The 19,734-nt window shown below is 37.1% G+C and overlaps 1 protein-coding gene across 6 annotated transcripts in view; it reads right to left on the bottom strand.

The window, feature by feature from the left end:
- DIAPH2 (diaphanous related formin 2) overlaps positions 1 to 19,734 on the bottom strand; it is a 1,085,411-nt gene that overhangs the window by 342,520 nt on the left and 723,157 nt on the right. For all 6 annotated transcript variants that reach the window (XM_072744409.1, XM_072744404.1, XM_072744407.1 and 3 more), the window contains one exon: positions 14,106 to 14,230. In XM_072744409.1, the coding sequence (XP_072600510.1) occupies positions 14,106 to 14,230 (125 nt within the window). The remainder of the gene's footprint in view (positions 1 to 14,105; positions 14,231 to 19,734) is intronic.

The following is a 19,734-nucleotide window of genomic DNA, read 5'->3' as shown; positions in this document are numbered from 1 at the left end:
CCGTTTAACTGAGCAATACATTCTCTTCTCACCATTAGCACCATGAACCGAATGTCTATCAATTCCCTAAACAAAGTTTGAAATAGATAACTCAGAGTCTAGGTAATTTGAGGCTGAAGTTCAAATAAGCCAAGAGTGTTCAAATAGAAAAATTTGTGCTGAGTAATCCTAAAAAATATCTGCTCCATTCAGACAGTTTCTTAGAATGTGATTTCTATCTAAGAGCTTAAGAGATAATTCTATTAAGAATTAATACCTGTATTTTAAATCAAAACATAACAAAGGCATAATCTTGGAAACATTTTAGACTCCTTTCTTTTGTCAAACTGAAGGCATGCAGGATAATAAGCTAATGCTCTCTATTTATTTGACAGAACATTTATTAAGATAACTTTCTACAAAGCATTGTGCTAGGCTTATTGTAGAGTACTCAAAAATGAGTAAGAATCTATATCTCAAAAGACTTTATAACCCAGTGTACAAAACAGACCTGCATATAAGCAGAGCATAAGTAAGCCAGAAAGTATAATAATCAAAGTATTAAAATATTTTGAGAACACAGGAGATAGGGAAATTAATTTTGAGTGCCATGATTAAGAAAGGCTTTCTGGAGGATATGGTATAAGGGAGCAGCTAAGTTTTAACTTAGTTTACAAACGTTTCAAAAAGAAAATTTCTTCCATTTGAGGGAGTTTGGAAAGGAAACAATAAAGAGTTTCACAGTGAACAAATGTGGACTTCATCTCAGATTTATGAAGTTTTCTGATTTCAGGGGCTATACAATACCGTGGCTATGAGCCCAAGGATTGGAGTCTGAACATCAAGACTTGATTCCAAGCTGTTTTTTTTTTTTTAAGATTTTTTTTTTTTTAATTCATGAGAGACACAGAGAGAGAGGCAGAGACACAGACAGAGGGAGAAGCAGGCTCCACGCAGGAAGCCTGATATGGGACTTGATCTCAGGTCTCCAGAATTACGCCCTAGGCCGAAGGTGGCTCTAAACCGCTGAGCCACCCGGGGTGCCCCCAAGTTGTCTTTAACTAGATTTATTGTATTTGTGATGTCACACATGTGGTTGAATCCTTGAGCCTCAATCTTATAGACAGAATTCACATATTTAAAGTGTTGTTAATAACAGTAGCTATCTCATACAATTGCTTTGGACATTACTTGAGATTATTTGTGCATGAATGTGTGTATGTGTGTACATGCATGTATTCTTAGCACTGTGACCGGCACATGACAGTTACTAAACAGTTTGCTATTCTTACTATTCTATTATCACTTTTGTTTATATTATTATTATTTTATGTGATTATACTTTCTATTTCAAATCAAAGCATAATTAATTAAAATAAAATACTATTATGAAGAATGCGTATTTCAAAGAATGGTAACAAACTTCTGTTTTAATGAATCAGTAATTTCCCCATGTGGCTTTCTAAAACAACTTGCTTTCAATGTATGCATTACCTTCATTAGGACCATGTTTGTTTGTTTGTTTGTTTGCTTGTTTAATCCTGGACCTATAAAATCCTGGGCTCATGGAAAAGTTTTGCTTGAAACATCCTAATTTTCTGTGTTTGAGACCAGCCAGTAATTGAAGGTAACGAGAGACAGAGTAATATCCAGTGAAATTCCCTCCAGTCTAGTCTTAAATTCTCTGATTTTGCTTTAGGAGCTAGAAAACAGCCGAGATTACCATATCCATATAATAAAGGTAGGGAAGACTTGGCTTTTGATGTTTGTTTTGTTTTATTTTTGTTTTGTTGATTGCATGGCATTTATTTTAGAAAGTGTGGATCATTATCTCACTAAAACTTTTTACCGCCATGTTTTCAAATGTGATTGATTAATGTTACTATAGTTGAATAATAATTGTGGGTTTTTTTATCTTTAAAAAAATTATCTTACTAAAGAAAGTGAAATAAAATTTAACATAATTTCAGTGCAGTGGAGACTCAAAATCTGTTTTGAATTATTTGGTACAGACAGTGTGATTCCTCAGTAACTTGATTTTTAACCACTTCAAATGACTTTCCTTCCTACTGTGAGGAAATCCCAGGAGTTGATACTTGACAGGGTGTTAATGTCATTAACTTTCTGTCAGCTCTTCTTGTCACTGTGTTAAAGGTGCCCCTGCTACTGAGTCACTTCCTGTCCTCCAGTTGGTAAAATTATTTAGCCAGCAGTCAATCAAAAAGCTAAGTGGATTTTGGGCAACAGATAGCCTTGCAATTGACAAAATCTATGTGAGTAAATGTGGTAAGAAATTAGTCAACAGGGAGAGGGCGGGGTAAGATGGTAGAGGAGTAGGGTCCCCAAGTCACCTGTCCCCACCAACTTACCTAGATAACTTTCAAACCATTCTGAACACCTACGAATTCATCCTGAGATTTAAAGAGAGAATAGCCAGAACGCTACAGAGAGAAGGGTTTTCATTTCTAGCAAGGTAGGAAGGAGGAAAAAAATGAAAAAGAATCCAGTGGGGAAGGGGCACCGCGAGGAGCCTGTCTAAAGCCTGGAAACGAAAGCCTCCGGGACAGGAAAGCCCAGTGCTGAAGAAGTGGGAACTTTAAAAATCCGCAACGGATTCTTTCTGGCAGGACAGAAAAGCGATGAGCAGGGAAATCGGACAGAATCACAGGAGGGGCAGTGACGCCTCCAGTTTCCTGGAGTCACCAATAGAGGAAGTGCACCTGGGGGAAAGCGCAACACAAACTGTGGACCAATCTAGGTAAAGGGCTGGAGCACGCACCCGGCGGGGCCTGGGGAGAAGCCAGTAGGTAAGGCGGGTGGCTCCAGACTGAGGGGCCTGCAAGAGCTGCGCGCCCGTGGATCGCAATTCCAGCAGCACAGAGCCCCGGATCCCAAGGCACCGAGCAGACACAGCCCCAGATCCTTCTTCACTCCCCCTGGGACAGGCGGAAGCCGGGAGGACACAGGACAGCGAGGACCCTCCTGCGGCTGGGCGTCCCCAAGATGTGAAGATCAGCATACCCTCGCCGGCCCAGGGAGCATCTAAGCGAGCGCAGATTAGGAGACTGCGTTAGTTAATAGTGGGGAGCTGACTCTAGAGCTGGAAATCTTGGTGCCGCCAGTGTTGTTCCTCCTTGTGTCACGGTGTGCCTGGGAGATGTGGGGCCACCAGGGAACACAGGCCTCATGGGGTAAACATCTCCCACTGAGCCCAGTACCTGGAAGGGGGCGGGGCATCTCCCCCCAGGCACATACATCTGAGAAAAAGCACAGCCGACGCCCCCCCGCCCCCAGAAGATGAGCTGGAAGAACAGGGGAAGAGCAAGTTCTTGACCAAGCAGCACTGGAAAGTTCCAGGGGAAGTTGAGGGATTTATAGTATAAAGAACTAGAGGGTACCCTTCCTTTTTTTTTTTTCCTTTTTCCAATACAACTCATTTTTATATCAGACTAAAAATTTCCAATATTTTTTTGCTTTTCCCACCTTAACTACAATATTTTAACACCTCTTAACTTTTACATTTCTTCCTTTTTGACTTCCATGTTTCTACAATTACAGGTTTTAGGTATATTCTCCAACTCTAGATTCCCTTCAACATACACAATTTAATTTTGGGAGATATAAAAGATGTGTTTTTTTGTTTTATGTTTTCCATTTTCTCTGCCTCATCTTGTTCTACAATGGCAAAAGTTAATACCTTCTAAAACATGACCAGCATGCACCCAGAACCAAGTGGTATACTGTGCTGGTTCATTATGTGATTATGTTCTCTCTTCATTCCCATTCTGCACCCCTCTTTTATCTCATTTATGTTTTGGTGGTCAATGTTGGGGCTTTCCACAAGTATTGCTGGATTATATAAATGAAGGACTGGGCATCTTCTAATATACAGAACTTAATACACTCAGAACCAGGAGGATCACCCTCTAGGACCCCTCAGGTAGACTACATTCTCCCTCCACTACAAATTCTTCACCAACACCATCTCCCAGTACCCCCTCATTTTTTTTCTTCCCTTTTTTCTTTTTTCTTTTTTTCCTCTTTACTTTTGCTCTTTTCTCTTCATATTTCTTTTATTTTTTTCCTTCTGCTTTGGGATACTTGGTCTTTTCGTTTTTACTACTTTGTTTTAAAACTTGTTTTTCACTTTAGTGGTCCTTTTGTTTTGTTTTCGCTCTGAACTTCGTTTTCAGTTTCTGGTCTCTGACCTAGTCAGAATCCTCTAGGGTGAAATTTACTTAGGTCAAAGTTGATATTCTTGACTCAGCCCAGTAATACAGCCACTTTGCAATTAGCAAAAGGACTAGAAGGAAGAACTCACCACAAAAGAATCAGAAACAGTACTGTCTGCACAGTTACAAAATATGGATTACACTTCAATGTCAGAAAGTCAATTCAGAAGCACAATTAGAAAGCTACACTTGGCTCTGGAAAAAAGCATAAAGGATTCAAGAGACTTCATGATGGCAGAATTTAGTGCTATCAGGCTGAAATTAAAAATCAATTAAATGAGATGCAATCCAAACTGGAGGTCCTAATGATGAGGGTTAATGAGGTGGAAGAAATAGTGAGCAATATAGAAGACAAGTTGATGGCAAGGAAGGAAGCTGAGGAGAAAAGGAGGAAAAAACAAGAGACCACGAGGAAAAGCTTAGGGAAATAAATGATAGCTTGAGAAGGAAGAATATACACGTAATAGGGGTTCCAGATAATGCCAACAGGGATAGAGGGTCAGAAAGAATCTTTGAACAAATCATGGCTGAGAACTTCCCTAATTTGGGGAGGAAAACAGGCAATCAGATCCAGGAGATAGAGAAGTCCCCCCCCAAATCAATAAAAACTGTTCAAAACCTCAACATTTAGGAGTGAAAATGGCAAATTCCAAAGATAAAGCGAAAATCCATAAAGCAGCGAAACACAAGAGATTCTTAACTTATATGGGGAGAACTATTAGACTAACAGCCGACCTCTCCACAGAGACCTGGCAGGCCAGAAAGGGCTCACAGGATATATTAAGGGTCATAAATGAAAAGAACATGCAGCCAAGAATACTCTATCCAGCAAGGCTCTCATTCAGAATAGAAGGAGAGACAAAGAGCTTCCAAGATAGGCAGAAATTGGAGGAATATGTGACCACCAAATGAGGTCTGCAAGAAATATTAAGGAGGATTCTGTAAAAGAAAGAGGAAGTCCAAGGAAAAAATTCACAAAACAGGGACTGAATAGGTATTACGATGACACTAAATTCATATCTTTAAATACTAACTCTGAACGTGAATGGGTTAATGATCCCATCAAAAGATGCAGGGTTTCAGACTGGATAAAAAAGCAAGACCCATCTATTTGCTACAAGAGACACATTTTGGACCTAAGGACACTTCCAGCCTGAAAATTAAAGGGTAGAGAACCATTTACCATTCCAATGGCCCTCAAAAGAAAGCAGGGGTAGCAATCCTCATATCATATAAATTAAAGTTAATCCTAAAGACTATAGCAAGTAATGAAGAGGGACACTATATCATGCATACTTAAAGGGTCTACCTAGCAAGAAGACCTAACACTCATGAATATTTATGCCCCGAATGCGGGAGCAGCAAAGTATATCAATCAATTAATAACCAAAGTAAAGAGATACTTAGATAATAATACACTAATAGTAGGAGACTTCAACATGACACTTTCTGCAAATGACAGATTTTCTAAGCACATCACCACAGAAATAAGGGTTTTAAATGATACGCTGGAACAGATGGATTTCACAGATACATACAGAACTTTCCATCCAAATGCAGTTGAACACACGTTCTACTCAAGGGCACATGGAACTTTCTCTAGAATAGACCACATACTGGGTCACAACTCAGGTCTCAAACGATAGCTAAAGATTGGGACTTTCCCCTGAATATTTTCAGACCACAATGCTTTGAAACTAGAACTCAATCACAAGAAGAAATTTGGAAGAAACTCAACACGTGGAGGATAAAGATCAACCTGCTAAAAGATGAAAGGGTCAACCAGGAAAATAGAAAAGAAGTATAAAGATTTATGGAAGCTAGCAAAATGAAGATACAAATGTTCAAAATCTTTGGGATACAGCAAAAGCAGTCCTAAGAGGGAAATGCATCGAAATACAACCTACCTCAAAAAATTGGAAAAAACTCAAATACACAAGCTAACCTCACATCGAAATTTACTGGAGAAAAAACAGCAAGAAAACCTACATCAAGCAGACAAAGAGAGAATATAAAGATTCTAGCAGTACTCAAGGAAATAGAGACCAGAAGAAGTGTAGAACAGATCACCAAAACCAGTAATCGGATTTTTGAAATAATTAATAAGATAGATAAGGCATTAGCCAGCCTTATTACAAACAAAAGAGAAAATTCAAATTAATAAAACCAAAAATGAAAAAGGAGAGATCACAACCAATATCAAGGAAATACAAACGATTTTTATAACATATTATGAGTAGCTATACGCCAATAAATTAGGCAGTCTAGAAGAAATGGATGCATTTCTGAAAACCCATAAACTACCAAACTGGAGCAGGAAGAAATGGAAAATCTGAACAGGCCAATAACCAAGGAGGAAATTGAAGCAGTCATCAAAAACCTCCCAAGACACAAAAGTCCAGGGCCAGATGGCTTCCCAGGGGAATTCTATCAAACGTTTAAAGAAGAAACAATACCTATTCTACTAAAGCTGTTCAGAAAGATAGAAAAGAGATGGAGTACTTCCAAACTCGTTCTATGATGCCACCATCCTTAATTCCAAAACCAGACAAAGAACCCACCAGAAAGGAGAATTATGGACCAATATCCCTGATGAACACAGATGCAAACATTCTCAACAGGATACTAGCCAATAGGATACAATAGTACATTAAGAGTATAATTCACCATGACCAAGTGGGATTTATCCCCAGCATCAAGGTTGGTTCAACACTCATAAAACAATCAACATGATAGATCACAACAATAAGAGAAAAAACAAGAACCATATGATCCTCTCAATAGATGCAGAGAAAGCATTTGACAAAATACTGCATCTATTCCTGATCAAAACTCTTCAGAGTGTAGGGATAGAGGGAACATTCCACAGTATGTTAAAAGCCATCTATGAAAAGATCACTGCAAATATCATTCTCAATGGGGAAACACTGAAAGCCTTCCACCTAAGATCAGGAAAACGATAGGGATGTACACTCTCACCACTGCTATTCAACATAGTATAAGAAGTTTTAGCCTCAGCAATCAGAAACAAAAAGAAATAAAGGCATTCAAACTGGCAAAGAAGTCAAACTCTCCCTCTTCGCAGATGACATGATACTGTTCATAGAAAACCCAAAGACTCCACCCCAAGATTGCTAGAACTCATACAGCAATTCGGCAATGTGGCAGGATACAAAATCAATGCCCAGAAATCAATGGCATTTTATATACTAACAATGAGACTGAAGAAAGAAGAACTAAGGAGTCAATCCCATTTACAATTGCACCCAAAAGCAGAAGATACCTAGGAATAAACCTAACCAAAGAGGTAAAGGATCTATACCCTAAGAACTACAGAACACTTCTGAAAGAAACGGAGGAAGACACAAAGAGATGGAAAAATCTTCCATGTTCATGGATTGGAAGAATGAATATTGTGTAAATGTCCATGCTACCCAGGGCAATTTACATGTTCAGTGCAATCCCTAACAAAATAGCATGGACTTTCTTCAGAGAGTTGGAAGAAATCATCTTAAGATTTGTGTGGAATCAGAAAAGACCCCTAATAGCCTGGGGCATATTGAAAAAGAAAACCAGAGTCGGGGCATCACAAGGCCGGATTTCAAGTTGTACTACAAAGCTGTGATCATCCAGACAGTGTGGTACTGGCACAAAAACACATAGATCAATGGAACAGAATAGAGAACCCAGAAATGGGTCCTCAACTCCTTTAATATTCAACAAAACAGGAAAGACTATCCACTGGAAAAAGGACAGTCTCTTCAATAAATGGTGCTGGGAAAATTGGACATCCACATGCAAAAGAATGAAACTAGACCATCCTCTTACACCATACACAAAGATAAACTCAAAATGGATGAAAGATCTAAATGTGTGACAAGATTCCATCAAAATCCTAGAGGAGAACACAGGCAATACCCTTTTGAACTTTGCCACAGCAACTTCTTGCAAGATACATCCATAAAGGCAAGGGAAACAAAAGCAAAAATGAAGTATTGGGACTTCATCAAGATAAGAAGCTTCTGCACAGCAAAAGAAACAGTCAACAAAAATCAAAGACAACCTACAGAATGGGAGAAGATATTTGCAAATGACCTATCAGATAAAGGGCTAGTATCCAAGATCTATAAAGAACTTATGAAACTCAACATCAAGGAAACAAGCAATCCAATCATGAAGTGGGCAAAAGACATGAACAGAAATCTCACAGAGGAAGACATAGACATGGCCAACAAGCACGTGAGAAAATTCTCCACATCACTGGCCTCAGGGAAATACAAATCAAAACCAAAATGAGAGACCACCTCACACCAGTGAGAATGGTGGAAATTAACAAGACAGGAAACCACAAATGTTGGAGAGGATGTGGAGAAAGAGGAACCCTCTTGCACTGTTGGTGGGAATGTGAACTGGTGCAGCCATTCTGGAAAACTGTGTGGAGGTTCCTCCAAGAGTTAAAAATAGATCTGCCCTACAATCCAGCAATTGCACTGTTGGGAATTTACCCCAAATATACAGATACAGTGAAATGCTGGAATACCTGCACCCCAATGTTTATAGCAGCAATGTCCACAATAGCCAAACTGTGGAGGGAACCTCGGTGTCCATTGAAAGATAAATGGATAAAGAAGTTGTGGATTTGTATTTGTAATGGAATATTACTCAGCCAATAGATTCGATGAATATCCACCATTTGTTTCAAGGTGGATAGAATTGGAGGGTGTTATACTGAGTGAAGTAAGTGAATTGGAGAAGGACAAACATTATTTAGTTTCACTCACAGGGGGGATATAAAAAATAGTAAAGGGGATCATATGGGAAAGGAGAGAAAATGAGTCAGAAAAATCAGAGAGGGTGACAAAACATGAGAGACTCCTAACTCTGGGAAACAAACAAGGGGTAGTGGAAGGGGAAATGGCCGGGAGATTGGGTGAATGGGTAACGTCAGTGAGGGGGCACTGGACAGGATGAGTACTGGGTGTTATAGTATATATTGGTAAATCGAACTCCAATAAAAAATATAGAAAAAAAAAAGAAATTTGTCTACCGGATATAAGCAGTAAGGTCAACATTGTGGTTAATTTTTTTTTCAGATAGTTTAAGATGTTTAGAATAAATCACAACATATATTTAAAAGTCTAGAGGATCCCTGGGTGGCTCGGTGGCTTACCGCCTGCCTTCGGCCCAGGGCATGATCCTGAAGTCCCGGGATCAAGTCCCACACTGGGCTTTCTGCATGGAGCTTACTTCTCCCTCTGCCTATGTCTCTGCCTCTCTCTCTCTGTATCTCTCATGAAGAAATAAATAAAATATTTTTTAAAAAGTCTCAGAAGCTGTATTTTAAGAATGGTGTTCTTTTCTTTCAGAAACAGCAAGGAGTAGTAAGTAAAATGATGCTTTGACTTAAAAAAAGATAAAGAAAAACTCTTGTGCAGTCATACTACTAGTGTAGGACCAAAAAAATTGCAAAAATCAGAATCCAGATATAATATCACGTCAGAGTAGTGGCCTAAGGATTGGTTAGCAGTCCATTCACAGTGCTTCCTCTCACGTCTCTTTAGTATGGGTTATTTTTCATAACTTTGAAAATGTGATTTTAGGTGTGTTTCTGAACCTTACCACACCATTATTTGCAACAAGAGCCAAACACAGACAGAGAATACATAATTCCTAGTAATCTTATAAGAGAAAAAGAAATGCCTCTATAAATAAATGAATTAAAAACAACAGAGCTATTAGAAATAACTTCATGAATTGTTGAAAGTATTCTGATATGATTCGAGCTCATTACAATGAAACAGGCACAATGGTGGTCAATTTTAGCATCAATTATGGAAAATAGTCTTTTAATAAATAAGAACATCTTTTATAAGCTAAAGTATGTAAAATTAGGCAATGTCTAATACATAGAACATATTCAATAAATGAGTGAATATTGCTTTTTAAACTTAGTTAAAAAAAGTATATAGATTCCATCTTAATTCACTGAACAACTGAACAAAAATTTCCAATACTATTATGACCATAAACACATGAAGAATACCAAGAACTTTGTTTTCTTTTTTGTAAATCAGGATAATAGCAATACCTTTCCCACATGGTTATTTAGGTTTTTAAACACTGTGCATTCCTATATATATATATTATATATATAGTGCTATTATATCCATTATAGATCATCCCCTTTGATCCTAGAACTTCCCTACTTACTATGTTTATAAGACAGTTTTCCTCCATTTCTTCATGCTTTGTAATCTTAAAAAATTAATTTTGCTTATTTTACTCTTTCCATCTATTTTTTCTTTTTCTTTCTTTTTCTTTCTTTTTTTTTTTTTTTGAGGCAGAAAAGCAACCAGTTTTGTATAGAAAAAGGGAGACAAAGGTGATAAGGTTCCTTCTAAAGCCACCAGATATTTTTCAGGATCCAGGAAATAGTCTGAACCAATCCATTCATAGGAAAGGTTTTATTCTTTTTTTAACCTCCACTGGTCAGTTTTGTTTTTTTTGTTTTTTTTTGTTTTTTTGTAAATTTGCTCTAAAAAGGTGCATATTATCCCTTCTAAATCTGATTATATTTTACATGCATGCTCATAAAAGGTGATTTAATGTTAAAGTTCCCGAGAAGATTAATATGAAGAAAAGTTTAATAACCATAAGTACAGCCTACCACTGTTTAACAATATCCATTTTGAAATGCTAATTAAAAGTAGGAGCTGGGAGTAAATGGTCTTCATTGTCTCTAGCTATAATATTCTGTGATTCAATATGTACCTACTGAGTGCCTACATATTGCTACATGCCACACATTGTGATGGGCATATAGAAATTAACATACCAGGGGATACCTGGGTGGCTCAGCAGTTTGGCACCTGCCTTCTGCCCAGAGCGTGATCCTGGAGTCCTGTGGTCCAGTCCCACATTGGGCTCCCTGCATGGAGCCTGCTTCTCCCTCTGCCTGTGTCTCTGCCTCTCTCTCTCTGTCTGTGTGTGTGTGTGTGTGTCTCATGAATAAATAAATTAAAAAGAAAAAGAAAAAAAAGAAAGAAATTAACACACCAGACAGGATCTTGACCATAGAGACAGCAAGTCAAAGAAGCATGTAAATGCCAGACCATCGGTAGCCTGAGGTCAAATTGTCCATCTTGTGCACTACTGTATTTTCATGGTCTGGCAATGCCTAGCATATTTTAAGTGTTCAATTAATGTTGAGAAAGAGTAGGGTAAACATAAGTTGCTATGCGACTTAGCTCAACCTGGAGATTTGGTTACGATTCAGCTAGCAGATTCAGTTGGTCTCTCATTGTTGCTAACTATAGCACTCATGCTATTCTGAAAGCCAAGAGGCATGACAGTGCCGTTCAGGTTTTGACTCACAGTCCTTATAAGAGAGATTACTCTTTAAGTAGGTGAGGTTACTTTCAAGGGAAACTGCTTCCCTACTTGTGCCTGGAGCTAATTCAGTTTAAAGGTCAGTGACTTGAAGTAAAACAAATTATTGGCCGGGGATAGAAACATTGAAAAACATCCACTACAAAGAATCCTGTACTAAAAATAGAATTGTGGTTCTAATTTTACAACATAATCAAGTATTCCACTTTAAAATACCCTTCTGTTAAAAAAATAAATAAATAAAATACCCTTCTCTTTTGGAGTGCCAAAAGAGTAGACAAATATTAATTAGGCACCAGAAATCCTGTAACATATATACATATGAAGATCATGCATTTTAAAAATATTTTATTTATTGATTTGGCAGAGAGAGAGAGAGAGAGAAAACATAAGGAGAGTAGCAGGCAGAGGGACAGGGAGAAGCAGGCTCCCCACAGATGCGGGGCTCCATCCCAGGACCCTGGGATCATGACACCAGTGGAAGGTAGACACTTACCTGATGGAGCCACCCAGGCACCCCAAAGATCATGCATTTTGTTTGTAATTTTTCATAAGATTGAAACTCTCAATGGGTGCCAATGGAGTCTTCCAAAGCAAGAATAATTTGAGCAACAGTTCTATCATCATAATTCATTAACTTAGAAATATAACCAACTCAAGTTAATATTCTAAACTTTTTACCTAAAATAAATTGCTGTATATTTTATTTTGTTTTTCAAAATAATATGATATGCAAAGTAATAGTCCAATACAGTTTAATATAGTTTGCAATCCCCTTATGGACAAATAGTCACACATTAGTGTCACTTAAACGATGAATAACCATTCATCTGTAACATACAGATATAGAAGGCCCTAGATTTTCATTTTAAAGTCCTTAATTACCTGCATAAAGACAGAAATAAAATAAAGAGTTTAGGCCAAGTTCATGAGGATTTGAAATTACTTTTTTTTTTTTTCCTAAATGAGCAACAAAGACTCTTCAATGTTGCAAGCTGTTGTGTTGTCATAAGCCAACCATAGAAGAAAATGTTAAAAAGAACAAGTGGATCAGGAATTAAATTTTAATATATGAGACAAGAATCAAAATCAAAAGTTGAAAGATGTAGGTGGTGTTTCCAGCCACAGGACAATATGACATATTTTTAAGAAAAATCTAATCAGCAATAAAGTTAAATCTTCACATTAAATATCCCAACGTGGGAAGTTATATAACCCCAGATTAGTTTTGAAGATTTCCTACTTCCAGTCACCCACAAACTTATGTTTCCAATGTTCCCATTTATTAAAGTACTCAGCATCACTAATAGACCACATAAAACACAGTATTAATTCATGAACACAAAGCCTTAGAATGAAAAACCATTTTTCACATAAGTCTAAATTGCCATTCTGAAGTAATTTGAGTTCAGTACCATAGTTTCTAAGTTTGGCAGGAAAATAAGCATATCGCAAGAAAAAGGCAATAGATTTAACCTTGAAACAAGGTGACTGCCATATACTTGTTGAAAGAATTTACTTATTATCAGATAAGGAGTTTATAGTATTTATTCCCTCAAGAGATATAAAATGGTGATCAATCAGCAGTTCAAGGTATTTATTTAAACCTAGAGGAGGAGGATATGGCTTTAACTTTTGAAAACCAAAATTGAAAAAAACAAACAAACAAACAAACCCAGGTGTAATGTAGTTTATCTTTAGATGCCAGATTTAACATTAAATAATTCAAGCTAAATGCTATTTCTCAAGTTCTTCTTTCATATATTTCTATACTTTATACAAATATACTGTACATAAAATAGGGGTTTAAAAACAGTTATTTAGAAGGAAATGCTTAATGGTATATAGATAACTACTACAATTTATTTAAGTACATAATCTACTGATCAATTCATCTATCCACCCATCTAGGCATTCATTTTACCTATCCTTTGCAATCCTTATAGTCTACTCATTATTGGGCATCCTCTGATTGCCCTTGAATATGCAAGTCTGCCCTCAGGAAGTACCTGCATACATGCAAAGGGAAAAGAATCTGACCAAAAAAAAATCTTATGCTGATCATTTCCTTTAAATAACTGGTTACATAAGGAAATTTTTTGTTTTGTTTTCAGTCTAATCAAGCCTCATAAGACTTACCTTGCATATCTAGTGGGCCTTCAAATGAAATTCTTGAGAAATGACATTTTTTTCTCATATAATTGTTTCCTTGCCTACTCTACCTGGTTCCAAACACTGTGAACTGAAATTTTTGCTACTAATAAAAGAACAGCCTATATGCAAATTCACCCAGAGAGTATGAATAGATAGACTGGTAAGTTTAGAACTAACCACACAGTAAATACACTCACCCATATACACACAGGCAGAGAGGGAGGGAGGGAGGGAGAGAGGGCAGGGGAGAGGGAGAGGAGGAGGAGGAGGAGGAGAGAGAGAGAGAGAGAGAAAGAGAGAGAGAGAGAGAGAGAGACTAATAAACAAAATGCTTAAATAAATAAAGGATATTGTCATTTTCTCCACAAACTTATCATGTTGATTTTCTGTTTGGGGGAATTTCTTGATGTCACGTTCCAGATGAACAATTTGTTGTTCCATTGCTGTAAGGTTGCTCTTGAGAATTTGAGCTGAAACTAAAGAACAATGAGAAGTGTTTAGAATATTTAATCAAATATTCCATAAAACAACTAAAAGAAAACAGTATCAGTTAAAGAATTTTCTAATGTGCAGAAGAGTTCCATGTCAACTCACATTTTTCTGAATTACTGCACATAAAAATTCTACTCTTCATGAAATAAGTGAAAATGTGTAATATAATATACCAAAACATCATGTTTAATATGTGAATGTCACTATTTTATTCAGCCATTAGTTCAAATGAAGCCATTTCTACTTAAATTTATTGATGGAATTCCTAATATTTCATTCTTTAAAATCTAACTTGAAAGAGAAACTAAAGTTCAAAGAAATCTTACTTTATTGATGTATGTTCTTGGCAATATAGGTGATATAAAGTTAAATTATATAAAAGGATAAAATATTTTTCTTCTGTTGAAATATCCTGATTTTTATAAACCAATGATAGAAGTTCCTGTCTTTAGTACTTTTCATATGCACAGAGATGTGAAAAATTACTGCTGATTCATAAAGAAAATTTAGAGCAAACCCCAGAGAATACATATGCACATATATATGCACAAAGCTTCAGTGTCCCCTCAAACACTATAGTTAATTGCTTTAATTTCCCCAACATTATCTGTACTTTTCTTTTTCTCTCCTCATTGACAACTAATAATTTTAAGTATTGTATTCAAACGGCTCCTAAATACATGCACATTTTCCACATCTCTTACAATGCCCTCTTCACAGAGATATTTTTTAACTTACACCATTTTATATATACTCTATTATTGAACAATTATATATATATAAAGACATTTATTAATATCAATACAATTGGCAGGATTCTACTTGAAAAGACAAAGTTAGATATTAGAATTTAATAGGGTTAGACTGTGACATTGGTTTTTAAATTCAGGCCTCTGAAACACTATTCATTAAAGGACTGTGAAAAAGAAATAGGGTAATATTACATTTTTTTAAGTAAATTTTGGTTTCATTCAGAGGCATATCAGAATTGCAATGAAAAATTCAAGAGACTGACAAAATGAACCTCCTGAAAAATTTCAGCCAAACTTTTCTGACACAAATTCACACTGACACCCACATCTTTATAACTCAACAAAGAAAAATTGCTTTAAAAGTACATGGAAGTTCAAGAGACTGAAAATCAAACACAACACTAAAGACATATTTTTTCCATCAATCTGTCAATTCAACAAACTCTTTCCAATTAAGTCCCACTTGTTTAGCTCTGATAAGCTTAGAAATTGTTCTTTATCAGAGAAATCTGAGTTTGCCAAAATTTACTAATGGCTCAACAATCATTGCTTGCTTTACTTAACAGATAAGTTTGCTGTGGAGGAAGTTATTTTTGCTTACTTTAAAATTGAATTTTTTCAGTTGCATTTTTCTACTAGAGTCTTGATAATTATTCAATAGGTTTGTTTTTCCTTATGTTCTTGATTGAAAAATTGAAGGTATGAAATTCACAAGTTATTATGCCATTTAGGTTACATAAAAGAAATAAACAAAGGATAACATTCTGTAATAAAAAAATGTGACCGAAGGCCAGGTTTAGGTCACAATAGTAACCCTCCTACTAGAAGCAATAGTAATTCTAGGAGTAAAAATGGGATGGTGACTAGGATACATCTTCTGATTGATCTTTTTTTTTCTAAGGATTTTATTTATTTATTCACAAGAGACACAGAAATAGAGGCACAAACCTAGGAAGAGGGAGGAGCAGGATCCCAGCAGGGAGATGTGGGACATGATCCCAGGACCCCAAGATACAACCTGAGCCAAAGGCAGACACTCTCCCACTCAGCCACCCAGGGAGCTACCTTCCAATTACTCAACACAGAAAGAGCATAATCAAGTGCTATGTACACAAATGTCTAGATATCTCTAATAACAAGAAACAATATTTTTAATCAAGTTGGATTCTGAATAAAGTAATAATTGCCAGACATCTGTCCCCAATTTCATATGTCAAATACTAAATCCTCTATAAATCCTTCCAGAATTCTAGTCCAAATACTCTACCATTTATAGTCATTTTTGTTTGTTCAAGAGATCTTCCACATATCATTTTCCATTTTATTTATATATTTTTTAAAGATTTTTATTTTATTTATTTATTCATGAAAGACAGACAGAGAGAGAGAGAGAGAGAGAAAGAGAGAGAGGCAGAGACACAGGCAAAGGGAGAAGCAGGCTCCAAGCAGGGAGCCTGATGCAGGACTTGATCCTGGGACTCCAGGATCAGGCACTGGGCTGAAGGCAAGGGCTAAACTACTGAGCCACCCAGGGATCCCCTACTTCCACTTTAATAATAACTTTTGTTTTGTGTACCTAAACACAAAGCCTCCATTATAAAATCTCAAGCTACATAATGATAAGATCTCTTTCTAGAAAAATCTTTTTTTTTGAAAAATATTTTTTTTAATTGGATTTCAATTTGCCAACATTTAGCATAACACCCAGTGCTCATCCCACCAAGTGCCCCCCTCAGTGCCCATCACCCTGTCACCCCAACCCTCTGCCTACCTGCCATTCCACCACTACTTGTTCGTTTCTCAGATTTAGGTGTCTTTCATGTTTTGTCACCCTCACTGATATTTTCACTCATTTTCCCTCCTTTCACTTTATTACATTTCATTAATCTTTATATTCCCCAAATGAATGAGACCATATAATGTTTGTCTTTTTCCGATTGACTTATTTCACTCAGCATAATACCCTCCAGTTCCATCCACGTCGAAGAAAATGGTGGGTGGGTATTTGTCGTTTCTAATGGCAGACTAATATTACATTGTATACATAGACCACATCTTCTTTATCCATTCGTCTTTTGATGGACACCAAGGCTCCTTCCACAGTTTGGCTATTGTGCACAGTGCTGCTATAAACATTGAGGTGTAGGTGTTCCGGCATTTTACTGAATCTGTATATTTGGGGTAAATCCCCAGCAGTGCAATTGCTGGGTCGGAGGGCAGATCTATTTTTAACTCTTGGAGGAACCTCCACAGTTCTCCAGAGTGGCTGCACCAGTTCACATTCCTACCAACAGTGCAAGAGGGTTCCCCTTTCTCCACATCCTCTCCAACATTTGTGGTTTCCTGCCTTGTTAATTTTCCCCATTCTCACTGGTGTGAGGTGGTATCTCATTGTAGTTTTGATTTGTATTTCCCTGATGGCCAGTGATGCGGAGCATTTTCTCATGTGCTTGTTGGCCATGTCTATGTCCTCCTCTGTGAAATTTCTGTTCATGTCCTTTGCCCATTTCATGATTGGATTGTTTGTTTCTTTGCTATTGAGTTTAATAAGTTCTTTATAGATCTTGGATACTAGTCCTTTATCTGATAGGTCATTTGCAAAAATCTTCTCCCATTCTGTAGGCTGTCTTTGAGTTTTGTTGACTGTTTCTTTGGCTGTGCAGAAGCATATTATCTTGATGAAGTCCCAATAGTTCATTTTTGCTTTTATTTCTGTTGCCTTCATGGATGTATCTTGCAAGAAGTTGCTGTGGCAAAGTTCAAAAAGGGTGTTGCCTGTGTTCTTCTCTAGGATTCTGATGGATTCTTGTCCCACATTTAGATCTTTCATCCATTTTGAGCTTATCTTTGTGTATGGTATAAGAGAAGGATCTAGTTTCACTCCTCTGCAAGTGGCTGTCTAATTTTCCCAGCAACATTTATTGAAGAGACTGTCTTTTTTCCAGGGGATAGTCTTTCCTGCTTTGTCAAAAACTAGTTGACCATAAAGTTGAGGGTCCACTTCTGGATTCTCTATTCTGTTCCATTGATCTATGTGTCTGTTTTTGTGCCAGTACCACACTGTCTTGATGACCACAGCTTTGTAGTATAACCTGAAATCTGGCATTCTGATGCCCCTAGCTCTGGTTTTCTTTTACAATATTCCCCTGGCTATTTAGGATCTTTTCTGATAATACACAAATCTTAAGATAATTTGTTCCAACTCTGTGAAGAAAGTTCCTGGTATTTTGAAAGGGATTGCACTGAACATGTAAATTGCTCTGGGTAGCATAGATAATAATTTGACAATGTTAATTCCTCCAATCCATGAGCATGTAATATTTTTCCATCTCTTTTTGTCTTCCTCCATTTCTTTCAGAAGTTTTCTGTAGTTCTTAGGGTATAGATCCTTTACCTCTTTGGTTAGGTTATTCCTAGGTATCTTCTGCTTTTGGGTGCAATTGTAAATGGGATTGACTCCTTAATTTCTCTTTCTTCTGTCTCATTGTTAGTGAATAGAAATACCACTGATTTCTGGGCGTTGGTTTTGTATACTGCCACACGGCCAAATTGCTATATTGAGTTCTAACAATCGTGGGGTGGAGTCTTTTGGGTTTTCTACGAACAGTATCATGTCATGTGCGAAGAGGGAGAGTTTGACTTCTTTGGCAATTTGAATGCCTTTATTTCTTTTTGTTTTGCTGAGGCTAGGACTTCTAGTACTATGTTGAATAGCAGTGGTGAGAGTGGATATCCCTGTCGTGTTTCTAAGGGAAAGGCTCCCAGTGTTTCCACCTTGAGAATGATACTAGCTGTGGGCTTTCCGTAGATGGCTTTTAAGAGGCTGAGGAATCTTCTCTCTATCCCTACACTCTGAAGTATAGTGATTTGATCAGGAATGGATGCAGTATTTTTTTCAAATGCTTTCTCTGCATCTATTGAGAATATCATATGGTTCTTGTTTTTTCTATTGTTGATATGATCAATCACATTGATTGCTTTACCAGGGTTGAACCAGCCTTGCATCCCGGGGATAGATCCCACTTGGTCATGGTGAATCATCTTCTTAATACAATATTGGATCCTACTGGCTAGTATCTTGTTGAGAAATTTTGCATCTATGTTCATCAGGGATATTGGACTATAATTCTCCTATTTGGTGTGGTCTTTGGTTTTGGAATTCAGGTGATGCTGGCCTCATAGAACGAGTTTGGAAGTATTCCATCCCTTTCTGTCTTTCGGGAACAGCTTTAGAATAGGTTTTGTTTTTTTTTTTTTTTTAAACATTTGATAGAATTCCCCTGGGAAGCCATCTGGCCCTGGACTTTTGTGTCTTTGGAGGTTTTTGTTGACTGCTTCAATTTCCTCCCTGGTTATTGGACTGTTCTGGTTTTCTATTTCTTCCTGTTCCAATTTTGGGACTTTGTGGTTTTCCAGAAATGCGTCCATTTCTTCTAGATTGCCTACTTTATTGGCATAATGCTGCTCATAATATGTTTTAACATCGTTTGTATTTCCTTGCTATTGGTTGTGATCTCTCCTTTTTTACTTGTGATTTTATTAATCTGAGTCCTTTTTGTTTCTAATAAGGCTGGGTAATGGTTTATCTATCTTACTAATTTTTTCAAAGTGCCAACTCCTAGTTTTTTGGATCTGTGCCACAGTTCTTCAGGTCTCTATTTCATTGAGTTCTGCTCGAATCGTTATTACCTCTCTTCTTCTGCTTGGTAAGGTTTCATTTGTTGTTCCTTCTCCAG

This window comes from Vulpes vulpes, chromosome X (assembly GCF_048418805.1).
Source record: "Vulpes vulpes isolate BD-2025 chromosome X, VulVul3, whole genome shotgun sequence".
NCBI classification, from domain to species: domain Eukaryota; kingdom Metazoa; phylum Chordata; class Mammalia; order Carnivora; family Canidae; genus Vulpes; species Vulpes vulpes.
The sequence above is the reverse complement of the archived record's forward strand: the minus strand, read 5'-3'. Positions and strand labels throughout refer to the sequence as shown.